Source organism: Vulpes lagopus, chromosome 12 (assembly GCF_018345385.1).
Source record: "Vulpes lagopus strain Blue_001 chromosome 12, ASM1834538v1, whole genome shotgun sequence".
Taxonomy (NCBI): domain Eukaryota; kingdom Metazoa; phylum Chordata; class Mammalia; order Carnivora; family Canidae; genus Vulpes; species Vulpes lagopus.
The window spans coordinates 48,378,929-48,402,405 of record NC_054835.1 but is presented as its reverse complement, the minus strand read 5'-3'; the positions used below and the strand labels follow the sequence as shown (position 1 = coordinate 48,402,405).

Sequence of the window (23,477 nt, the reverse complement as noted above, 5' to 3'; positions counted from 1 at the left end):
AAACAAATATTGTTCAATGAGGGGAAAACAAAAAATTCAAGTATAAGCTTCAAGATGAATATGCAGGATGTTATATTTTGTTGAAGTCATTAGTATTCTTAATTCATGCTTGTCATGAAGGAAAACAGAGAATTAAGTTATTTAAAGATACTGAGGCACCACCTTTCAAGTAATGGGATATATATATACATATATATTTAATAGATACCCACAAAGTGGCTAAAACTGTAACACAATCTTGAATATATAATAAATGTTAAAGCAAAACTGTTACTTTACCTACCTCACATCCCTTCACAGCCCTCAACTTTAATAAAATTATAAAGTAAATCAACTACTTACCATAAAACACACACACATACACACACACACACACACACACACACACACACGAAAAAACAATGTATGAACCAGTTCTGAAGACAGGCTAAATTACAAATCATATCTGAACCCCATTTTGATAGCATACCTGTGTCCATCAGTTGGCGACTGCACCAAAGAGTAACCTTCTCCAGAAGAAAGCTTCCATGATTCATTTAATTTGTGTTCACTTGTCCCCAGCTCACCCATTACCCAGTCTGGTAATCCTTCTGGGCTTGAACCTTTTGCTCGTGCTGGATTTGGTTCATCAAAATAGATGGACTGATTTTTAAAAATTAGAAAAATTATTCTTTCAGAATGTACTATAATGAAATAAAGATTTTCATCAAGTTTCAAGTCTGATAACAACCTTTCAAATACTCAATGTAAATTCAATTACATAAAAAATGAATAATGAATTATGAAATATTAAAACACATAAAATGGATACCATTACACATTTTATTTATGCTTCGCTGTATAAGAAATCTGATAAGTGATAGAAATGATATAACAGGTGAATCTGGTGATTATTTGTATTATAAAAAAATAAAGCTTTATAAAAAGTAAAGACCACAATGATTTCACTCATATGTGGAATTTAAGAAACAAAACAAATGAACAAAGAAAAAAGAAACAAATAAACAAAAAAGAACAACAAACAAACAATCCCTTAACTATAGAGAACAAACCAGTGACTATCATAGAGGAGGTAGGTGGAGGGATGGGAGAAATAGGTGAAGGGGATGAAAAGTACACTAATTATGATGAGCACGGAATAATGTATAGAGCTGTTGAATCACCATGCTGTACACCTGAAACTAATATAATGCTGTATGTTAACTACACTGGAATTAAAATTTAAAATAATAATAAAACACATGTAGGAGTGATATGTCTGAAAAGTTATAGCACAAAGAATGGGAGAAGGAAATCTTATAAGCTTCTTCCATAATTCATAAATTGGTAAAATACTTTTGAAGGTAAACTGCCATAAATTAAAGATGCAATTTGTATGCCCTAAGGCAACTACTAAGAAGGAAAGATATAGCTAATAAAAATAGTGAAGATGAAATGGAATACTAGAAATTCCCAATTAAAAAAAAAAGATAAATGAAAAGTTCCTTTTAAATTATGTGCTCTATTTCTTTCTGTGATCATTAATTACTCTGCACACACACAATCAATGGGCAGAAAACCACAATCTATAAAATTCAGAAACAAAAATTAGGAATCCATTGATAAAATAAAGGAGGAGCAACAGGTAAAGACCAGGAATTTAGTTCTGACCACACCATATACTAGAAAATCCCAGGCGGGTCACGCGGCCTTCTTATTTGTGAAATAAAGCCTTTCCTATGATTCTGTGAAATGAATATGAATGGGAAAACATGATGCAACACATCCATCTATCAACGTCTGAATGAGTTTCGGACAATGTTCTACCTTTAGTCCTTAAAGAAGAATGGCAGGAGCCTAATAATTGCTTTTCAAGTGAGGAGGACTTCCTGACACACTTCCGAAGAAAACTCTGCATTAACTGGATACTTGGGCACCAATTCTCCAAATTCTACCCAAAGAATCTTCAAGAGGGGTGTACTCTAGGGAGAGGTTGACACATGACCCTCTCTATTCCAAGTCAGACAGGCACAGCAGTTTTATGAGATCCTCATTGCAATGTTCAATTGAATATCAAAGTCAAGTCACTACTGCCTCCAACACTACTGATCTGAAGCAAAATACAAATTCTACTTTAACATTCAACTGGAAACACCATTACAACTTTCGGCATCTCTGCCTTGGACAACAGAATTATCATCTAGGGTACAGTATGCCTCTTGACTGCATTTTGGTTTAGGTTAACCAAAGTAAACTTATAAAATCAGCTTTAAAAAAATACATAAATATCCTAATAGCAACTACCAATACTGAGTACCCCAGTCAGATTTCTTAAGTATTCAAACACCACACGAACTAAGGCATATTTCATGGTTACAAGGATCAAGACAGTGACAATTCACCAATGAACGTTATTATATCTGCCTTTGTAACAGCTGATTTTGATAGTGAAATTAGGTGAAGTATAAACTCCAACCTAAGTAGAAAGGAATTTTAGATCCAACCTCTCATGAATTTTTAAATAATATATCTGAAAGAATTTAATAAACCAGAATTTACTGGTAGACAAAAATTATACTTAATGTTATTAAGTATATTTGCTATTACACTTAATTCAGTGAAAACTAGTGGGAAATTAAGGCTCAATATAAAAAATTTTATTTCAGTTTTTCAGAAATACTGTACAATATTGTGGAATGGGCAAATCAATAAGCACAGTGCTCTTAAGGCCAATATCTGATTTTTATTCAAAGTGGGGAAAAAGTGAATTACGAAGAATAAAAACAGTTTTACCTCATATATTACCTAGGACTTAATAATATAACTATTCCCAATTGGGCTGATGAATTGACATTTTTAAAGGAATGAAACTAAGACATTTTTTGGTCTATGATACCTACCATGTAGGAAGGCAACGTTTTCAGTGTCCCTGGTTCAGGCCGGTGTGTAAAGGGCCCTTCGAGCACTCCTCGCTTCAGCATGTGCAATAACAGTTTTGCATACAGGTTCCGGTTCTTCCGGCCCACTATTCCTGCACCTGTTCCTGAAGGCTCACACAGTTTCCTGATCCAAAGTGCACACCTCTGCCGTTCTAGAAATAGGTAAGAACTGTTAGAAACTTGATTTTTCAGAAAATAAACAGTAAAGACCTGTAAAACACCTGCTTTGGTCTAGAGCAGGAGCTAGCAAACTTTGTAAAGTGCCAGACAGTGATCATTCTAGGCTTTGCAGGCTACCTGGTCTCCGACACAACTACTCAACTCTGCCACCCTAACGTGAAAGCAGCTACACACCACATGTAATCAAATAGTCATCAGCATCTTGTAGTAAAACTTTACTGAAAAGGTTTGGCCCTGGGAGGCTATAGTTCACCAACCCCTGGTCTATAGTTTAACTTTTTCAATTAACTAGTGATCAGGCAAGACAAATGCAAAGAATTATTTTCTCAAAAATAAAACCTCTGGATCACTATTGAATAAATGTCTGAATAAAATTTTACTATAAAAACATCTCTAAGATAATTTTAGCTGTGTTGAAAAATCTTTCTATAATTCTAACTACACAAAGCAAAGGAGAGATGAAATGCAATCTTATTTAAGCTTTTAAACTTAACCTAAAATTAGATCTCAAATGTTTTACTTATTAAAGCTGATAAATTTCAGATTTGTAGTTGATTAATTTAGGGTTTTCTTTTAGCCTCTCTAAAAATAATTGAGGACTATTAACCTGTAATTTAGCAAAATAATTATCCCTCTAAAGACTACCTTAAAAATACAGCACAGTTTAATCCACATATAATGATCTATTGACTACTTTATCTGACCACAACACAGAATTCTAGGCCTCATGAAAACTATTTTGACATTAATCTTTTATCAATCTAACTCAATTTGAGGATTATATATCTAACATAAATCATAAGTCTGCTTTAATCTCTTAGTTTCTAAAGGTCATATTCATTTATTGTTTTACCTACAAAAATCGCTAGGACCGGATTTACCACTTTGCTCATACCAGATTTATCACTTCAAGTACGAGGGCTAACCTTTAAAGAACTATTGTATTTTTAGCTTTGAAAATTATATAATCGCAAAGCAAAGTTCATGAAATATTGGGTGTACTTTGAGAAAAAAAAATGTGAAACAGATAAAATTAAGAAAACACTTTTTCAAACTATGTATTTTCTATACGCCTTGCAGCAAATCTATATAATACCCTAAGGGCCAGAATGTGGTACAATTTAGCTCACGAAAAGAATTCATTATTTAAAATATTGAGGAGAGCCATTATTAGAAGTAGAATTTAGCTGTGAGAAGATATAAATTATTATCATTGTTCAGGCTCTTGACTGGAATGGGAGTTCTGGAGCATTCATTACAAATTAATGAATTAAACAAAAGGGCAGAATATATCAATACTGACAGTGAGTCACGAACCAAAGATTACAATTAATCCGATTCTATGTACCTAACATTCACTTCAAAAGAAGATGAAATATGAGAATAGTTTTATTACAAATACATTTATAATGGAAGACTTTAAAGCAAATTTGTCCTAATCAGCAGATCTAAGACAAAAGATAAAGAAAGTGAATATCAGAAAAGAACACAGTATAGATATCATTAAATAGAAATACAATTAATCAAATAATATACAAACAATACAAATCATGAATGAGCCACAGGATGTGAAATATGCATCTTTGAAGACTAGCAGAGGGAGAAAGAGAAGGTTACAGTCTGATGAGGCAAGAGAAGAGGGTAGGAAAAGAAGCTTGGAAGGAAGACCATGCCAAGCCATCCTGCGAGAAAAGGCTGCAGCCCTGCAACAATGGGTGGCCACAAAATGCGTAACTGATACACTATACCCTCTTCTCCCAGTGTAGCTCCCTGGAACAAATATCTAATATTGAGTTGCTGCCTTATTTTGAATACGGAGTTCACTTAGAGACCTTAGGGAAATAGGGAACTTGGACAAAACTTGGATAAAAGCCAGAGTTTCTTGGCCCTACTCCCCACTACCAAATCAGATTTACCTTCACATCCTACTACAGTTTAGAGAATCATCCTGGCCCCCTAAACTCACTCCAAGTATTCTCTGATGCCTTAAATTATCTGACAAGTCTTTGACTTGATACAAAGACCCTCATCCCATAATTAGAGAAAACAGGCCAGGAATTGCAGACAAGATAGCAACAAAAACTCATTCACAACTGATTTCATTCAGTCAACCAATAAGCATATGAGAGCAATAGATATTTTTCTGCTTTGTTAAATAAAATTGTCAGAAAAAAAGATAGACAGTAGGCTCCTATAAGAGGAAGCATTTCAGGGAGAAAAAAGATGCAGGAAGAAACAGTTGTAGCTAACTCTAGAGATCCACAGGCTTTAAGCTCATGATGTCTGAAAATGGTATCATAGGAAGATCTTTCCACAGTTTACTAGGATATTATCACTAAATTTCTACCAACCGTTGAATAGCTTAAAGCAAACAATCCTACATCAGCTTAAGATGAAACTATGATTAAAGAAATTTAGCTTTTTGGGATGCCTGGGTGGCTCAATCAGTTGAGCATCCAACTCTTGGTTTCAACTCAGGTCATGATCTCAGGATTGTGAGACTGAGCCTTGTGTCTGGCTGTGGGTTCAGTGGGAAGTCTTAAGATTCTCTCTCTCCCTCTCCCCCTCCCGCCACACACACACACACACACACACACACACACGCCCTTTCTCTCTAAAATAAATAAATCTTTAACTTAAATAAATTTAGCTTTTTCTTTTTTTTTTGTTTAAAGATGTTATTTATTTATTCATGAGAGAGACAGAGAGAGGCAGAGACTCAGGTAGAGAGAGAAGCAGGCTCCTCACAAGGAGCCCAATGTGGGACTCGATTCCATGACCAGGATCATGCCCTGAACCTAAGGCAGATGCTCAACCACTGAGCCACTCAGGTGTCCCTTAGCTTTCTTTTCATTGTGATAGTTCATTGGTTTGAAAAAGTAATATAAAGAAAAAAATTATTCTTAAGAATCTAGTTTACGATCATAATCTTACCTGACCTATGGGATAATTTTAGAACAAAGGGCTTCATATCTACCACAAAGTGATCAAATTCTGCGTCCAGCTTCTCCCATTTTTCTTCTTCACTTCCTATTTCCATAATTCAGCCTATAAAAGATTTAAAATTAAAATATTAAGATCTGTCTGCTGATAACTACACAACTCTAATGAAAGAGATCAAGAAAAACTCATTAGAGCTAAATAGTGTTAAATATCCCCAAACTAATGTATAGATACAATTCTAGTCAAAATTCCAGCAGTATTCTTTGTAGACATGCACAAGCTGGTTTTAAAATTTACATAAAAATGTAAAGGAACTAGAATAGCAAAAACAATTCTGAAAAAAGAATTCAATTACCTGATCTTAAGATGTGCTATCAAGCTATGTAATCAAGACAATGTGGTATTGGTGAGAGGATAAGACACACAGACTCATGAAGCAGACTAGAGTTCAGAAATTGATGCAAGTATGGACAGCTGGTATTTGACAAAGGTGCAATTCATGGAGAAATTATAGGTTTTACAAAACAGACACTGTAACAATTGGACTTCCAAATGGAAAATAAATAAACAAACGTCAACCTAAACCTTATAGTGTATGCAAAAATCAACTCAAAATAAATCATAGACGTAAGTATATAATGTAAAACTATAATACACTTAGAAGAAAAGATAGGAGAGAATCTCTATGACCTTGGATTAGACAGGATTTCTCAGATATGACACCAGAAGTACTTCCCATAAAAGAAAAATTATTATATTGGACTTCACCAAAATAAAAAAAAAAATGCTCTGCAAAGGACTCCATTAAGGGATTGAAAAGATAAGCCACAGACTGGGAGGAAATATTTGTAAGTCATATATCTCATAAAGGATTTATATCAAGAACCTGTAAAGAACTCTCAAAATTCAACCATAAGAAAACCACAAAAAAAATACATAGCCAAAAAAAAGTCCCTTTGCCAAAGAAAATACAAATAACAACTGAACACATGAAAAGATGCTCAATGTCATTAATCATTAGAGAACTCCAAATTACAATCACAAGATCTCAGTACATACCTATTAGGACAGCTAAAATTAAAAATACCAAATAAACAATACCAAATGCTGATGGGAACACAGAACCACAGAACTCTCATGAACTGCTGGCAGGAATGCAAAATGGCGCAGCCACCTTGAAAAACAATTAAGCAGTTTCTTCCACAGTCCAACATACCCTTATTATATGATCCAGAAACCCCACTCTTAGGTATTAACTCTAGGGAAACAAAGTCTATAATCATGCAAAAAAGACCTGAATTTAAGACCCGTAGCCGCTTTTTTCTTGGTTAATCACCAAACACAGGAAACAAAACAAATGTCCCTCACCTGGGGAACAGATAAACAAACTCTGGTGTATGCACACAATGAAGGAGTGCTCTGCAAGAGAAAACAATGAACTGACATACATGGCAGGGATAAACTCTAAGTGTATTTCGCTGAGTTGTGGAAACCATTCTCAAAGGGCTATACTGTACAAATCCATTTGTATGACATTCTAGAAAAGGCAAACAGTATGAGTACAGAGAACAGATCAGTGGTCCACAGGGGTCGGCAGGTGGGGGAAGAAGAATCTGAACACAAAGCAGAGGCATGGGGAAAGCAGCTGGGGTGCTGGAAATTATTCTGCATACTGTTTTTAGAGCAGGTTATAAGACCCTATTCTATGTATGTGTAAAAGTTCATCAAATTGTATACCAAAAAGTGATTTTTTTAACTGTATGTAAATCCAAAATTTTTAATTCCCCTCAAAAAACTAAAAAGATTAGTCCTTGCATTTCTTCGTAATTAGCAAGAAACACACTACCTATAAGAAAGTGAATCCCCAAAATCAGTAGGTTTTGACAAAATTCCTTAAGTTAAAAATATCCACACTCAACATGTTCCCTTAAATTATAAGAAAGGTCTTGGAAGGGATATGGACTACCTCTACACTACGTATAGTCCCCAATTTGTCATTTATTCGTTTACAAATTACAGGTTGGAAAAAAATTTGTCCTGCCTCATAAGCTGTCTCCACAGACTGCCCTCCTCCTGCTAAACCAGCTTCTAATGCTGACCACAGTGTCCTCCCTCTTACTACCAACAATCTCCTTCTAGAAAGGTCTACCTGTCTCTGCAAGTAAACCATAGCTCTTGCCAGTTGCCATGACTTCCCTCCCAGTTGCTAGACGTGAACCCATTCCCTCTCAGAAACATGGTACCCACTCTCTGGGGTCTTTCACCCTCCCCTTGGCCTCGGCCAGGAAGGAAACCAGTGACTGCAACCCATCCTGCCGCTTCCCAGCTACTGCTCTTCCAACCTCAACCCAGAACTCTTGTCTTAGGAGGCCCTAAACATCTGACCAGACCTCATTCTCCCCATTCCCATCACCATTACCTTCCCAAATCCCTTTTATCTGATCATAGCCTTTATCCTCTTAAACTCCCTCTCATCCTCCGCTTCTCTCAGCAAGCCTGAACTCCTCCGATGCCCTCCTTCACCCCTTCACTAAGGGTCTGCTGGAGAAAAATGGCATTGCCTGTAGTCAGCTTCCCACCTTACCCGAATCCTCGGATGTCTTTCACTATTTCCTCCTCCAAGAAGCAGCTTTTGAGCTTTTATCAGACATCTTAGAGCCCCTCAAACTGCTCCTGCCTTCCCTCACTCTCAATTTTAAAAAATCTTACCCCCGGGAATCCCTGGGTGGCTCGGCAGTTGCGCGTCTGCCTTTGGCCCAGGGCGCGGTCCTGGGGTCCCGGGATCAAGTCCCGCATCGGGCTCCCGGCGTGGAGCCCGCTTCTCCCTCTGCCTGTGTCTCTGCCTCTCTCTATATATATGTCTATCATAAATAAATAAAAATAAATCTTAAAAAAAAAACTTACCCCCTCTTCATGGGAAAAATAAGAGTCAAGTGGTGACACCTCAAAATGCCCTTCCCTACACCTCTGAACTTTCCTCTAGGAGAACACCTCCTTGCCTCCTTTGCTTCTGTATCCTTTTTTTTTTTTTTAAGATTTTATTTATTTATTCATGATAGACATAGAGAGAGAGAGGCAGAGACACACAGGCAGAGGGAGAAGCAGGCTCCATGCCGGGAGCCCGACGTGGGACTCGATCCTGGGACTTCAGGATCGCGCCCTGGGCCAAAGGCAGGCGCTAAACCGCTGAGCCACCCAGGGACCCCCTGCTTCTGTATCCTAAGCGCTAACTCTCCTCTCTAGTGCCATTATTTCTATCACCTATCAGTTACCTCCTCACAGGTTCACACTTTGCATCCCCTCTGCCTCCAGCCCCTCCACAGGTTCCATCCTCTAATTCCCCTCAAGCCAGTAAGTCAACAAGTACTCAGAAATGTCTCCAAACCTGCCTGTGTCTCTCTTCTTGCTGCCCCTGTGTCAGAGAGAGCCCTTCCCACTACTCCCAGCCCTCCTGAAACAGCAGGCCTCCCCTCTGTCTGCTTTTCCTACTCCAGCCACTGGTACCAGAGTAAGTTCCCTAGGTGCAAAGCTAAGTATATCCCTCTCGAAACAAAAATCTCTCTTGACTACCTACTATAAGATACTATCTAAAGCCAAAGTTAGGCCTACAAGTGAACCCATCTCTCACCTCTCACTACATCCATGCTGCCCAACATGTCCACCTGCCAAGGGCCACTTCCCAGCCAATGACCTCCGTGCCATTCTTGCCACACTCCAAGCCTTTACACGACCCCACATCCTCTCCTCAAGCAGTTCCCTCTGCCTACAGTCAGGTAAATACAACTTAAACGGCACTTCAGAGAAAAGCCTGCCCAGTTTGGTCAAGACTCTTAAGTTCCATTCTCAGTGTGCACTGCTCACATCTGTGGGGCAGCCTTCACTATGCTATTATTCTTTGTACATATCTGTGTATTATTTACATGCCTTCCACCATCTGTGAGATGTTCCTGGAAAGCAGGGCCCATGACTCACACATCTTAGACGTATCTGGTACTTTACGTGGCACGTTATTAGAAGCTAAAGAACTCGTACAAAGAACAAATGCTAACCAAAGGCGAAAATGTCCCACTTTAACAAGACTAATAACGCTTAGAAGATTCTAAGTACCAAACAGATCTTCAAGAATAGAAATATTATATGGCCTTAATTCGATTTACCAAAACGGGCCATCCTACCTTCTGCATCACAATAGAAGAAACATATTGTCAAATTTAAGACTTGATTAAAGTAAATGTTATTTAGGGCAGCCCGGGTGGCTCAGTGGTTTAGCGCCGCCCTCAGCCCAGGGCATGATCCTGGAGACCCGGGATTGAGTCCCACGTCGGGCTCCCTGCATGGAGCCTGCTAACTCCCTCTGCCTCTCTCTCTGCCTGTGTCTCTGCCTCTCTCTCTCTCTCTCCCTGTGTCTCTCATGAATAAATAAATAAAATCTTACAAAAAAAGTAAATGTTATTTAAATGCATTTTCTGATTGGTTAGTTGGGTTGGGGGTGTTTGGTTGGTTGTTTTGCCTTCCTACAATAACTAACTGCATTCCTATATAATTACACCTGTTATGTACTTGGTAACAGAAGACTATGATACCACTATAGGATATTAGATCATAAAGCTGAAAAGCAACTATTCAAATGGATGAACAGACAACTGGAAACTCCCAAACTCAGAATTTTAAGCATAGCTCTAGCCTAGGAGTATATTCCCAGGCTTAAACAGCGCATCCTGCCCATCTATTCATTCACCTAAGAGCATCAATAGATAAAGCTAAAGCAAAAAGATTTCTAATGATCACTAATTCACAATAAATCCCTTGACACACGCAAGAAAGGTTAACGTTTAATGTTAGAGAAAAATAAAACTCAATAAAGACTCCCCCAAAGTCATGAAATTAAGCACAAAGCTCAGATTAAAATTCTGAAATCCCACGCTCTCAGATCCATTATACCCGACCTCTTGGCTATTTACATATACGTCAGCAATATCTCCAATAAAGACATACTTTGAAAAGTAGAAAGGCAATTGGAATTGCTATCAGAACTTACAATACTGGAGTACAGTTTTTTAAAACACAATAAAGGGTCTATGTGACATTGGGTAAACGCTAAAAATCTGCATCTCTTTATCCCTTATTTATTCTCCAAAAAAATTAAGAAATGCAAAAAGGAAAAAAACTGAGGTACCATTTCAAACCTTCAAAGAATTCTTGCTACACAAATTACATCTTATAAACAAACTGTATCTACTAAGTTCCAACGAATCAAAAAGTTTTAGGACTACCTAAAGCTGTATGTTTGCCTTAGGCATGTACCTATACTAGTCACATAAATTACTTCACAAGCAAAAAGAGAAGTCAACTGGGTGACTCTTGCTTATAATCTAGATTTGATCATGTCTTTCATTTAACTCACTAGCATTATCTTTAAAAACAAAACACAACAAAACAAAACAAAACAGGGCAGCCTGGGTGGCTCAGAGGTTTAGCGCCGCCTTCAGCCCAGGGCCTGATCCTAGAGAACCAGGATCAAGTCCCACATCAGGCTCCCTGCATGGAGCCTGCTTCTCCCTCTGCCTGTGTCTCTGCTTCTCTGTGTGTGTCTCTCATGAATAAATAGGAAAAAAAAAAAACTAATTATACGTGGACACCTATCAAATGGGCTTAGACCTCCTCAAAGTGCTTAGGTGCCCTAGGAGTCAGCAAAGTAGAAGCAAGCCTCAATGATCGTAAGGCCTTGGAAGAAAAGCAGCCACGCTGCGGAACGAAGGATACGCATCTCTCACGCCCTCTGTCCAACACGATAAACATATTCCTGAAAGCAGCAAAAAATAAATAAATAAATAAATAAATAAATAAATCAATGTTGCAGGAGTCATTCCAGAAAACTTGAAATACGTCCCCTTGGTAAATCAGCAAGTTTTGCAGGTGCACGTGATGTTCGGACAGTCAGCAGAGGGAGTGACTGGGGCTTGCTTTCCCTGATGGTGCCAGGAGCGTGCTGTGTGCTTTACAAACTTGTCCCGGGCGGCATCATCACCCCGGGAGGACGGGCACTGTTTCATGCCCATTTCCCAGAGGGGGAAGCCGAGGCTCCGCGGGGTTAAGGAGCTGCTGCTGCCCCGGGAGTCAGCCCCACGCAAAGTGGCAGCTGGGCCTCGATACCGCGCGCTCCGGGCTGCGGCCGCACCACTGCGCAGATGCTCCTGCCATTCCGCTCGCCTCTTCTACCTTATCTTTACGCCCACGTCTAAAGAACAAAGGGTAAGACAGCCACGCGAGGAGGAGGATGAAAGCTGTGGGTCTGGACCTGCGTGGTCGTCCTGAAGCGTGGGGCTCGGAGCACGCCGGGCCAGGCCTTCCCGAGCGCGGGGCGCCCAGCCCGCCCTGGGAGGAGCTGAGCTGCCCCGCGGGAGCCGGACGCAGGGGAGCGGGAGGCAGGGGAGCGGGGAGGGGGGCTGCGAGCCCCGGAGGCCGCGGCCGCCTCCCTGCCCCCGCGCCCGGACCCCGGGACCCCGTCCTGCGGACCAGCTCCAGCCGCTTGGAAAACTTTGCCCGGAACTTTCCCAGCCTGGATTTCCCTCCGCAAGTGGAAGCGGCGCCGTCGGCTCGCAGCCCGTCCCCCCTCCCCTCCCCTCCCCCTCCCCCGCCTCCATCCCCGAGCCGCGCGCGCGCCCCACAGGCCTGGCGAACGGGCCCGGGGCCTGCGAAGCGACGCCCCTCCTCGAACGGGCCCCCGGCCCCCCGCGCAAAATTCCACTCGAGAACCCGGGGGGGCAGGGGCGGGGCAGGGGAATTCGGGAAACCGAGAACCTGACGCCCCTACATGCAAGCTTTCCGGTCGTCCGCCTCCGCCGCCGCCGCCGCCGAGAAACGGTTTCAAATCCTTGCGGGCCGCCGCCGCCGCCGCCCAGGCAGCCCGGGGGCGGGGACTTCCGCGCCCGCATTCCCCGCCCCCTTTCCCACCCCTCCGGTCGCGGCCGGCGCGCGCGGCGCCGTTGCCAGGGCGACGCTCCCGGCCCTCCGGAGGCGGGACTTCCGTCCCCGTGTCCTCGCGCTGCCGGTCGCGGGAGCGTTGCCATGGCGACGCTCCGGGTCGTCGCGCCGCCTTCCAGGACGGCGGGGCTGCTTGACGACGGCACGTGGGCGGGTCCCAGGCGGAGGTTCCCGGGGTAACCGGGGCGCGGGGTGCGCGCTGCTGCCCTGGGGCATCTCGCTGGTGACCGCGTTAGGGGTCGTGGAGGAGAAACAGGTGCAGGGTAAGGAAGACGGGATCGCTGGAGGGTGTTCACAAGAAGGGGTGCGCCTTTGGACAGACGTCGCCGAGGCTGCAGAAGTGAGAATTTACTGCCTGGTAGCTCAACACCCAGAGGTGCCTGAGGTCGGATTAAACAGGAAACATGCACAGTAGTTTGCTTTTTTCTTTTCTTTTTTCTTTTTTTCTTTTTTTTGCATTCAGAACTATCCGAGGTTTGGAGAAACTGGACCCCCCAAATTCTGTCTGAAGATGCTGAAATAAAATAAAAGGTTTTGTGTTTGCCAATTCTGTGTTAGAATAGCAAGATCAAAAAAAAAAAAAAACCATAATAGCAAGATCAAGTGGAAAACGTAATTTTGCTACTCCCAGGAAGTCTCAACCACCCCAATGGCAGTCCCCATGTCTGCGTTGCTCTGTTGTGGCTTTCTTTGGTCTTCTATTCCATTTCTGGAAAAGCTCTGAAGTATATTTATTTAAATGGAAGGCAGAGACAACATTTAAATTGTAAAAACACTGACTTAAATGAAATTCCGTTTACCACTGTTTTTCATCTAATTTCACAACAGGAATCCTTCTGCAGTATCTCTGCAATGCACTCAGCGTGATGCCAAATCTAACATAAGCACAGCTTGACGCAGCTTTTCAGTTTTCCATAAAGAAAATAGAAGATTCATTCGTTTGTAACTAGTTATTTTCAAGCTTCCAAAGGGAAGTCGTATTCTCTCCAAGGTGCTTTTTCAAACCCACCCCACCGGAAATAAGCACCAACAGTTCTTCATTGTTTCCATGACAAATTATGAAGGCTAAAAGAAGGTAATGAGATGAAACGCTCTTAGAAATTAGCCTTCCAAAGCATATTTGAACATGTTTGTAGCTAAAGAATGATCATTAATCCGGATCATTTGCACTAAGATTCAGGGATGCAAAACCCATGCAAGCAATTAATTGCAGGAATTTGACCCCTCAGTGAAGATCTTCAAAATATATAACCACATTAAATGGAGAACATGAAATGAATTTTCAACATTTGATGTCTAAGTAAGCATAAGCAAAAAAAAAAAAGTGGAAGATGAAAAAAAGATCAAGGGAAAAAATATACCAAAGTCAGGTTCATCTGAGAGGAAATAACTGCAGAGAAAAATATGGTTACAAATAAAAAATAAGTAAAAAACTTAAGAAAGTAAACTTCTTAAACTATTTTCTCTAAATGAGTATCAAGACTATTAAGTATTAAGTAGAGTATTAAGTAGAGTACTAATTAATTACTTACTCAAGTAAGAAGATATGAAAATCTCCCTTTCCACTTTTAAAAACTAGAAGACTGGGATCCCTGGGTGGCGCAGCGGTTTAGCATAAATAATAAATAAATAAATAAATAAATAAATAAATAAATAAATAAATAAAAGACTGTCATTTTTTCATTTAAAAAAGTTTATACGGGGGCACCTGGATGGCTCAGTGGGTGAGCATCTATCTGCCTTTGGCTCAGGTCATGATCCCTGGGTCCTGGGATGAAGTCCTGCATCGGGCTCCCCACAGGGAGCCTGTTTCCCCCTCTGTCTATGTCTCTGTTTCTCTGTGTCTCTCATGAATAAATAAAATCTTTTTAAATAAATAAAAATTAAAAAGTATAGACAGTTGACCCTTGAACAAAATGGGTTGGAATTGTATGAGTCCACTTATACACCAATTTTTTTCCATAAATACAGTAGTATAGTCCTGTTATTTTCTTTCCCCTTCCTTTTTTTTTTCAGATGGGGGGGAGGAGTTAAAGTTTTTTTTTTTTAAGATTTTATTTTTTATTTATTCATGAGAGACACAGAGCGAGAGAGAGAGAGAGAGAGAGAGAGAGAGGCAGAGACACAGGCAGAGGGAGAAGCAGGCTCCATACAGGGAGCCCGATGTGGGACTCAATCCCAGGTCTCCAGGATCACACCCCAGCCTGCAGGCGGCACTAAACCACTGCACCACCAGGGCTCCCCTTCTTTCCCCTTCCTTATGATTTTCTTTTCTCTGGCTTACTTTATTGTAAGAATACAGTATATGGCAGTATAACATACAAAATATGTGTTAATTGACTCTTTTGTCAGTGAGGCTTCCAGTCAACAGTTGGCCATTAGTAAAGTTTTGGGAGAGTCAAAAATCATACATACAATCAACTGTTCAGGGGTTCAGCCACCCTAATCCCCATGTTGTTCAAGGGCCAAATGTATGTAAACATACATACATATATTTATGCAAACAAAAATATTGTTATGCGGGGAGGTTTTGATTGTTATTTATGTTATAAGTATGTAGCTGGGATACCAGTTTGAGACTGAGCTGTGTTCACTTTAGGATTCAAGCCTATACATCATATTGTGAGGTCTGGTGGAAAATGTAAAGAATCTCCTTACATGAGAACCAAGGAACCCCTAGGAAATAACTCATCCTACAAGATGGTGAGCAGATCTGGTTCAATGATGATACAAACATTGAAGGGGAAGGCAGTTCTCCATAAAGCATAGTGCTAGCCATAGAATGGCTTCCAGTTCTCCTCCTCTTGTAAAAAAAAAAAAAAAAAAAAAAAAAGATTCCTAATCTTTAGAGGTAAGGAATGTCCAAAAATCTTAAAAACTTAAAACCCTCCTCCCTTACTCCTCCACCATCAAATGCTCACATGCCCCAAAATGTGCATACCAATCAAAGGGTTTCCAAAATTTCTGAAGCTCATCCATACAGCTTAGGTTAAGAACGCCTGTGTTTGGATTTTATACCCATTTAAACATTGAGAACAGAAGCCATAACTGGCATTTGTGAACATAGTTTCTCAAGGTAGCACATAGTACAGACAACATTGCCCCTAGCAGTGGGCGCCAACAACGTCAGAGCAGGCCTCAATGAAAAGTAGCAGCAGCAGCGATGCTTTCATCAAGCATCAGAGATAAGAAGTGAGAATAACAGCATCCTCACAGCTACACACACTAAGAGAAAAATAAATGCTGCACAGCGTATGGTAGTTTAGTAGGATACAGAGCACATGTGAGACCCACCCTGGAGACCTCATTAATATTCAGGAAGAAGTGGCCAGAATCAGAGTCCATTCAGGGACCTGAAGGGTAAAGCCAGATAAATACTCTTTTGTGACTGTTGTAGTAATAGCCCCAAGTTTATATGGCCTGAAAAATACAGTTTCACATAAACTTTTTATGGCTAAACACCTATGGCAACCAATTAAGAAACAGGACTTTTGTGTCTAGTTACCTTATCAAGCATAATAATTTTTCAGCTCAAAATAGATTTATTGAATGCTACTAGGTGCCATTGAACCTTTAGTATGTATCTTCAAGGAATGTTTCCTCTACCAGGAATGTTCTAACACTTTGCTCTTAAATGTCGCTTAGCGAGGCCTTCATAGATTCTTAAACCACCCTTTATTCTCTTTCAAAACCCCTGTACCTTTCGTCCATTGCATTTATCAAAATTTATTATCAATTATTAACTAATATTAACAATCTTTTTCAAATGTTTGTAGGCTCCATAAGGACAGGGACCATATGTGCCGTGTTTACCACAGTAGACCCAGCACCTTGCAGAGTACCTACCACTTAGAGATGATCCATAAATGTTTATTGAATCAAAGAATGAAGACAGATTGGTCTTTTGTGCTTTTCTCCGCACCTGTGGTAGAATAGGACCACCCTTAACTTCCTACTTTACAAAGCTTCCATTCAAAAGACCAAGGAGACTAACTTGTCTGGATTCACATTTCTTTCTGGGAGAGTGCATCTGATTGGTCTAATTTGAATCCAGTGAGAGCACACTTAATCAGATCGGGTATGGTCAGGAGATTGGGCATCCCACTCTATAAACATGACTTTATTAGCTCAATTTTGTGCTAAAGGACAAGGATTGGGATTCCTTTCTCAGAGAAGAAGGCTGAGGAGTTAGCACAAATGGTTCCAACTACATCAAAGCCTCAGGAGTTGTTGGGAACAAAGATGAGTTTCTGCCCTCCAAAAATTTAAAATATAGTAGGAGATGATAAGACAAACACCAGATTAAAAAAAAAAAAAACAGATAACCACATTTGGAGTCAGATTATGTGACCTGCTTTAAAAGGTATATCAATAATATATTATGGGAAGAGAAGGAAGATAAAGCAAACACTATATAGTGATTATAGTCAGGAAATGAAAGTATATACTCAATCTTGTTTTATCTTTGCCTTTAAAAAGGTATTGAAATTGAAACATTACTCCCATTGAAAATACTGTTTCAAAAAATATATATTGTTTCCTATCAGCTACAAACAACTTAAATGAAAGATGTTTCAAAACCAAGTAACATTTTACCTCAATTTTTAAAAATCCAATGGTAATACAGTTGATAATAGAGTATGAGCATGATAGTAAAAACATGACATTCTGTAAAATACAAATTGTTTTTATTTCTTGTGTGGGAAGATGATTATGCTATAATTCTCACGTCGCAAGCAATCTGTTTCTTTTCAAAATATAAACTTAAACTGAGAAATTAGCCTAGATAATACTGAACCATGTGAATTCATATTCCCTACATAAAACATGGGGAAATGTGACCTATTGCTAATTAGAAAGATAATAATTTTTCATACCTAGTTTGAACTAGGCCTGGATTTTGTTGTATTAAATCTGATGAACTCTATATTTTAAACTCTGGCTCTATAAAATCATAGTAACTGAAGCACAGACCGGGAGGTTACCTTTATTTCGTTGAAGCCACCGTCATTTGAGTTTCCTGTTTTATAAAGTCAAATGTAAACCTGATTACAGTAACTTACATCTCTTAACTTTAAGCTATATACACATAAAATTTACATATTTCCTAAAGGCATTCTTTTGATACCTTAATTGCCCTAAAGATCCATACCAAAAGTTTAAGTCTGTACTAATAAATACCAGCAGTGAGTTACAAAATATCATTATTCCATCTCACATACTTGCCAGACACACAAAGAAAGGAAAACAACTGGTAAGAATATGAATCAAGTGTGGACAGTGATTCTCTAGGTGAAGCAATTAAAGCCCCGGTGGCTCAGCAGTTTGACACTGCCTTCAGCCCCGGATGTGATCCTGGAGTCCTGGGATCAGGTCCTGCGTCAGGCTCCCAGCATGGAGCCTGCTTCTTCCTCTGCCTGTGCCTCTGCCTCTCCCTCTGTGTCTCTCATGAATAAATAAATAAAATCTTAAAATAAACAAAAAAAAGTTAAGGCTTTTGATCAGGACTGTCAAATTGCTTTCTAGAAGTGTTTTGCAAATTTGCCATCCCACCCAATCATCCCTGAGAGTGGCTGTCTCACATTAACAATTTTTCTAATCTGTGCTAACTGTATATAAAAACAGTCATCTTTAATTTGCATTTTCCACTATTAGAAACATTGAAATATTTTTAAATCTCTGTTCATTTTTTTCCTTTTATTCATTTGCAAAGAATCTCTTTAGCCCTTTGTCCATTTTTCTAGACTTTGACATGTATACCTAACTTCCATATTTTGATTTCTCGCTTTGAAACCAGCAATGGCTCTGTACATATTACTTAGCATGGGCTGATATTCTAACTAATCAAATTTTAGTTGATTCACCATTTCGCATTATCAAGATACTCTGTATCATTAGAATGAAATAAATGAATGACTCTCTTCTATCTAAATGGAAAGCAATTCGTAAATACCTAGAATGATTACTATTACGTAAACACATTAGAGGTAGATATCAAAATAATCCTGCAGCCACTAAATTCCTTAAATTGGATAGGAAATGATTCAGAACTTCCTATTTACAGGTCACAAAATATAAATTGTAAGACAAAAACAGATGCAGCATGTAGAGAGCAGAAACAGAATTATGAGGCATGTTTTCTTCACTACTAAAAAAGAGAAGAAGAAAAAGTTACTACCTGTAACACGATGATGCTGGATTCCATCCTTCCGCCAGAACTAAGCTGCGCTCACCATTCTATCCCTACCCCTGTGGCTTACTCTATCCTGCCCCCTTGGGCAAGCCCTACTGGAGCTACCAAAAGAAACTGGCCCTTCTCCCTTCAGTAATATGCATACTGCCCTAGCCAGTGTGCAAACTGGCAACCACCTACTGGGGCATTTCACAGCCTCCCTATACAGACATCTCTCCTCTAATGTTTCAGCACTTCTCCCTTGGCTGTGAAATTCTAACTTTAGATTGCAATCATTTCCACAAAGCCACTGGGGAAACTCATAGCTAAATTAGCAGCATAAGAATGGTAGAAAAGACAAGATTCTGAAGTTTGGATAACTGTCACTAGCTTTGTGACTCAGGTAAATGAAGTGACATGAGCTTTATTTTCTTTACCTTCCCTGTGGCATAACTGGGAAAATGAAATTAATAAACGTGAGATATATGGAAAATTGCCCAATGCTTGACACGAGGAAACTTGAGTATCTTTTTCATTCCCAACAGTTTTGCAAGCAATTTTAAAAGTAATAGATGCCACCAGGAGGCAGCATTCGTCCACAAAGAACTATTTATCTAACACACCCACACATTCATGTACGCACTCACACACACGCTCATGTCAACCCATACATCACACATTCACACACATACACACACATTCATGCACACACAGACATTACACATTCACATACACATACATCACACATTTACACATGCACACTCACATACTCTCAAACACACACTCAGATACACACACTCCCACTTGGATAAACTTGCTCACACATGTGCACACCAACCACACACACACACCCACACACACACATTCATGTATATGCATACATCACACATTCACACACATCCTTGCACACATCCCAGGTGACTTTCTTTTCTTTCTCTACTTCTGTGTCCTTTTAATCTTTCACTTAGGGATTAAAGTGAGGCATGATCCTCAGGGTAGATGGGAAATTTCACTGATGAATATTTGTTATTGAGTTTGGGGCCTCAGAAATGAGACCTTATATATTGAAAGACTGTTCAGTATCTTAGAAATGAGAGAATTCATTTTTGATACTCTAAACTTCTTAGATATATATAGGACAACATTAGAGAAAAGCTAAAACATGGACACCTTTGCATTTAGAAGCTTAACCAGCCATAATCCAAGAGAAGAAAGCTGGTCATTGGGAAGCACAGCTGGGGACCTAGTTGTCCTGAAAGGAGGCGGCCTCCTTGGCCATATGTAGCTTATTGCGTTGGATGGATCTGCAGTTGCTAGTTAATTACTATAACATACCATGGGAGGACAAATTCAGCCATGCTAAAATATAGGATGATAACCTGCTGCTTAGCCATAGTTGTACCTTTCTCATCTGACTGCCTGTGGGAGGAGGAGGGAAGTACTTCCTGGCCTGTCAGCCAGCAGGAGAGATCACTGAGCTTGGGCTAGAGAGGGGATAGCTGAATTTTGATGACAGGTGACCTGATGACCTAAGCGTTTAAGAAGAAAAACATCTGGGAAAGAAAATCTACCTATGTCATTAAGTGGACCACATAATCATGAAAGGAGAGGACTGCAATTGGGCAGTTTCTGTTGATGGAGCCCTCTAATCAAATGACCTCTTCAGATTGCCAAAAGTAGCAGATTTTCATCCTATGAAAATATCATTAAATTAGAGGACTCAGAACTATGGCCTAAGCTTCAAAGTCTACTCTGATTAATTTTTCAGGGATCCAATCCTATCCGGCAGCCTGAAATGCCTTCTGAGGAACAAAATGGTGCAAACACTATCCTCAACAAACATACCATATTCTAGGAGCTTCTTTGTGGAGCAAGTTAAGGGGATAGGAGGTAGAGAGGTACTGTAGTCTTAAAATAGGAGAGCTAGGATCAGGAAACTTTGGCATTGAGAACACTTGGTGTTGTTACCAAATAACAGATGTGAAGCTCCAGTCATCAAGAGAGTGGGTATCGGCAAATAATAGGCAAATAGATCAATGGAACAGAAATAAAAGAGCCCAGAAAAATACCACCATAAATACAGTCCACTCTTTGATAGTCTACTTTATCTTTGATAAAGAAGCAAAAGAAATTCAAAGAAACAAAGATAGTCTTTTCAATAAATGGTGCTAGAACAACTGGACATCCCTATGCAAAAAGATTAATCTAAAACACAGACTTTACATCCATCACAAAAAATAACTTAAAATAGATCATAGACCGAAATGTAAAATGAAAAACTGTAAAACTCCTAGAAGATAACATGGGAGCAAATCTGAATGATCTTGGGTATGGCAACACCTTTTTTAGATACACATCCTATGTCATCAGGGAAATACAAATTAAAACAATGAGATCTCATTATATACCCATTAGAATGGCCAAAATTCAGAACACTGTCAACATCAAATGCTGACAAGGATGTGGAGCAATAGGACTTCTCATTCATTACTGCTGAGCATGAAAAATAGTACAGCCACTTTGGGTTTTTTTGTTTTTTAATTTTTATTTATTTATGATAGTCACAGAGAGAGAGAGAGAGAGGCAGAGACACAGGCAGAGGGAAAAGCAGGCTCCATGCACTGGGAGCCCGACATGGGATTTGATCCCAGGTCTCCAGGATTGCGCCCTGGGCCAAAGGCAGGCACCAAGCTGCTGTGCCACCCAGGGATCCTGGTACAGCCACTTTGGAAGGCAGGTTAGTGGTTTCTTACAAAACCAAACACACTCTGGGTGAAATAGGTAAAGGTGGCCAAAACTTACTTCCAGTAATACAATATATACTTCCAGTTATAAAATCAATTAAGTCCCAGGAATGTAATGTACAGCATGGTGACTATACTTAATATTACCCTATTGTATTGTATATTTGGAAGTTGCGAAGAGAGCAGATCTTAAACGTTCTCATCACAAGAAAAAAATATATAATTGTGTGGTGATGGATGTTAACTATACTTATTGTGGTGATCATTTTGTAATACATATATCTCTCAAATCATTATGTTGAACAAGAAATTAATATAATATGTTATAGGTCAATTATATCTCAACAACAACAAACAAACATATTCTTACTATATGATCCAGGAATCATGCTCCTTCGTATTTACCCAAAGGAGCTGTAGAAATTATATCCACACAAAAATCTGCACACAGATCTTTATAGCGGCTTTATTCATAATTGCCAAAACTTGGCAGCAACCGAAGTGTCCTGCAGTCTGTGAAAGGATAATAGGTAAACTGGTACACCCAGACAATGGAATATCATTCTGCAGGAAGGAGAAATGAGCTATCAAGCCGTGAAAAAAGACATGGAGTAAACTTACACGTAGATTACTATGGAAAGAAGCCAATCTACAAAGGCTAAATGATTCCAACTATAAGACACGGAAAGGCAAAACTATGGACACAATAAAAAGATCAGTGGTGGTGGGGGATCATGGGAGATAGATGAACAGACAGATTACAGAGGATTTCTGGGCAGTGAAAATACTCTTTACGATGGATATATGTCACTATACTCTTGTCTGAATCCATAGAATATATTCTATTATTGTAGAATATATTCTATTGTTGTATATCTGTTGTATACAACACCAAGAGGTAACCTTAAGGTAAACTATGGACGTGGGATGATGTGTCAGTGTAGGTTTATCTTTGGTTAAAAATGTGCCACTTCGGTAAATGATGTTGATAATGGCTAGGGTATGCATGTGTGAGGGTGAGGGGTATATGTGAAATCTCTGTACTTTCCTTTCAATTTTGTTGTAAACCTAAAACTGCTCTAAAAAAAAAAATAACAAAGCCTCAAAAAATAATGGAATAATTTACATAGAATAATGTAAAAATACAATATGTGTTCTTGTTTTGTTTTGTTTGATGTGTGTGGTTTATTTTTATGTTGTTTATGTCCTTTCAACATCAAGATGTCCCAAATATTTCTTGAAAGCAGGCATGGCAGGGCCTACAGGGTGTGAAAATATTGAAAAGCTTTTATGCCAATTGATAGATAGGTGTTGCCTCAAATCTCTGAGTACCAACCACGAGGCCAACAGCTTTTCCCATAGGACCTCCTGCCCTGAGTTCACACAGTCTGACAACTAAAGACTAATGCCTGATACATCAGGGGGCTTTCAGCCCCAACTCCCCACCTCAGCCCCCCATCCAGGACCACCATTCATTCTGATTGGTCCTATATTTCACTGGTTAAACCCTCGAGATAGGTCGTAGATAATCAATAC

The 23,477-nt window shown here is 39.7% G+C and overlaps 1 protein-coding gene across 1 annotated transcript in view; it reads right to left on the bottom strand.

Annotated features, from left to right (window-relative positions):
• The window catches only part of CEP112 (centrosomal protein 112), a 398,072-nt gene extending 384,592 nt beyond the window's left edge, over positions 1 to 13,480 (bottom strand). The window contains exons 1-4 of the mRNA XM_041725032.1: positions 12,856 to 13,480; positions 6,033 to 6,146; positions 2,880 to 3,070; positions 470 to 642 (exon numbers count right to left, since the gene is read on the bottom strand). Of these exons, the coding sequence (XP_041580966.1) occupies positions 470 to 642; positions 2,880 to 3,070; positions 6,033 to 6,138 (470 nt within the window). The 5' untranslated portion in view covers positions 6,139 to 6,146; positions 12,856 to 13,480. The remainder of the gene's footprint in view (positions 1 to 469; positions 643 to 2,879; positions 3,071 to 6,032; positions 6,147 to 12,855) is intronic.
• Between the last annotated feature and the right edge of the window lie 9,997 nt (positions 13,481 to 23,477).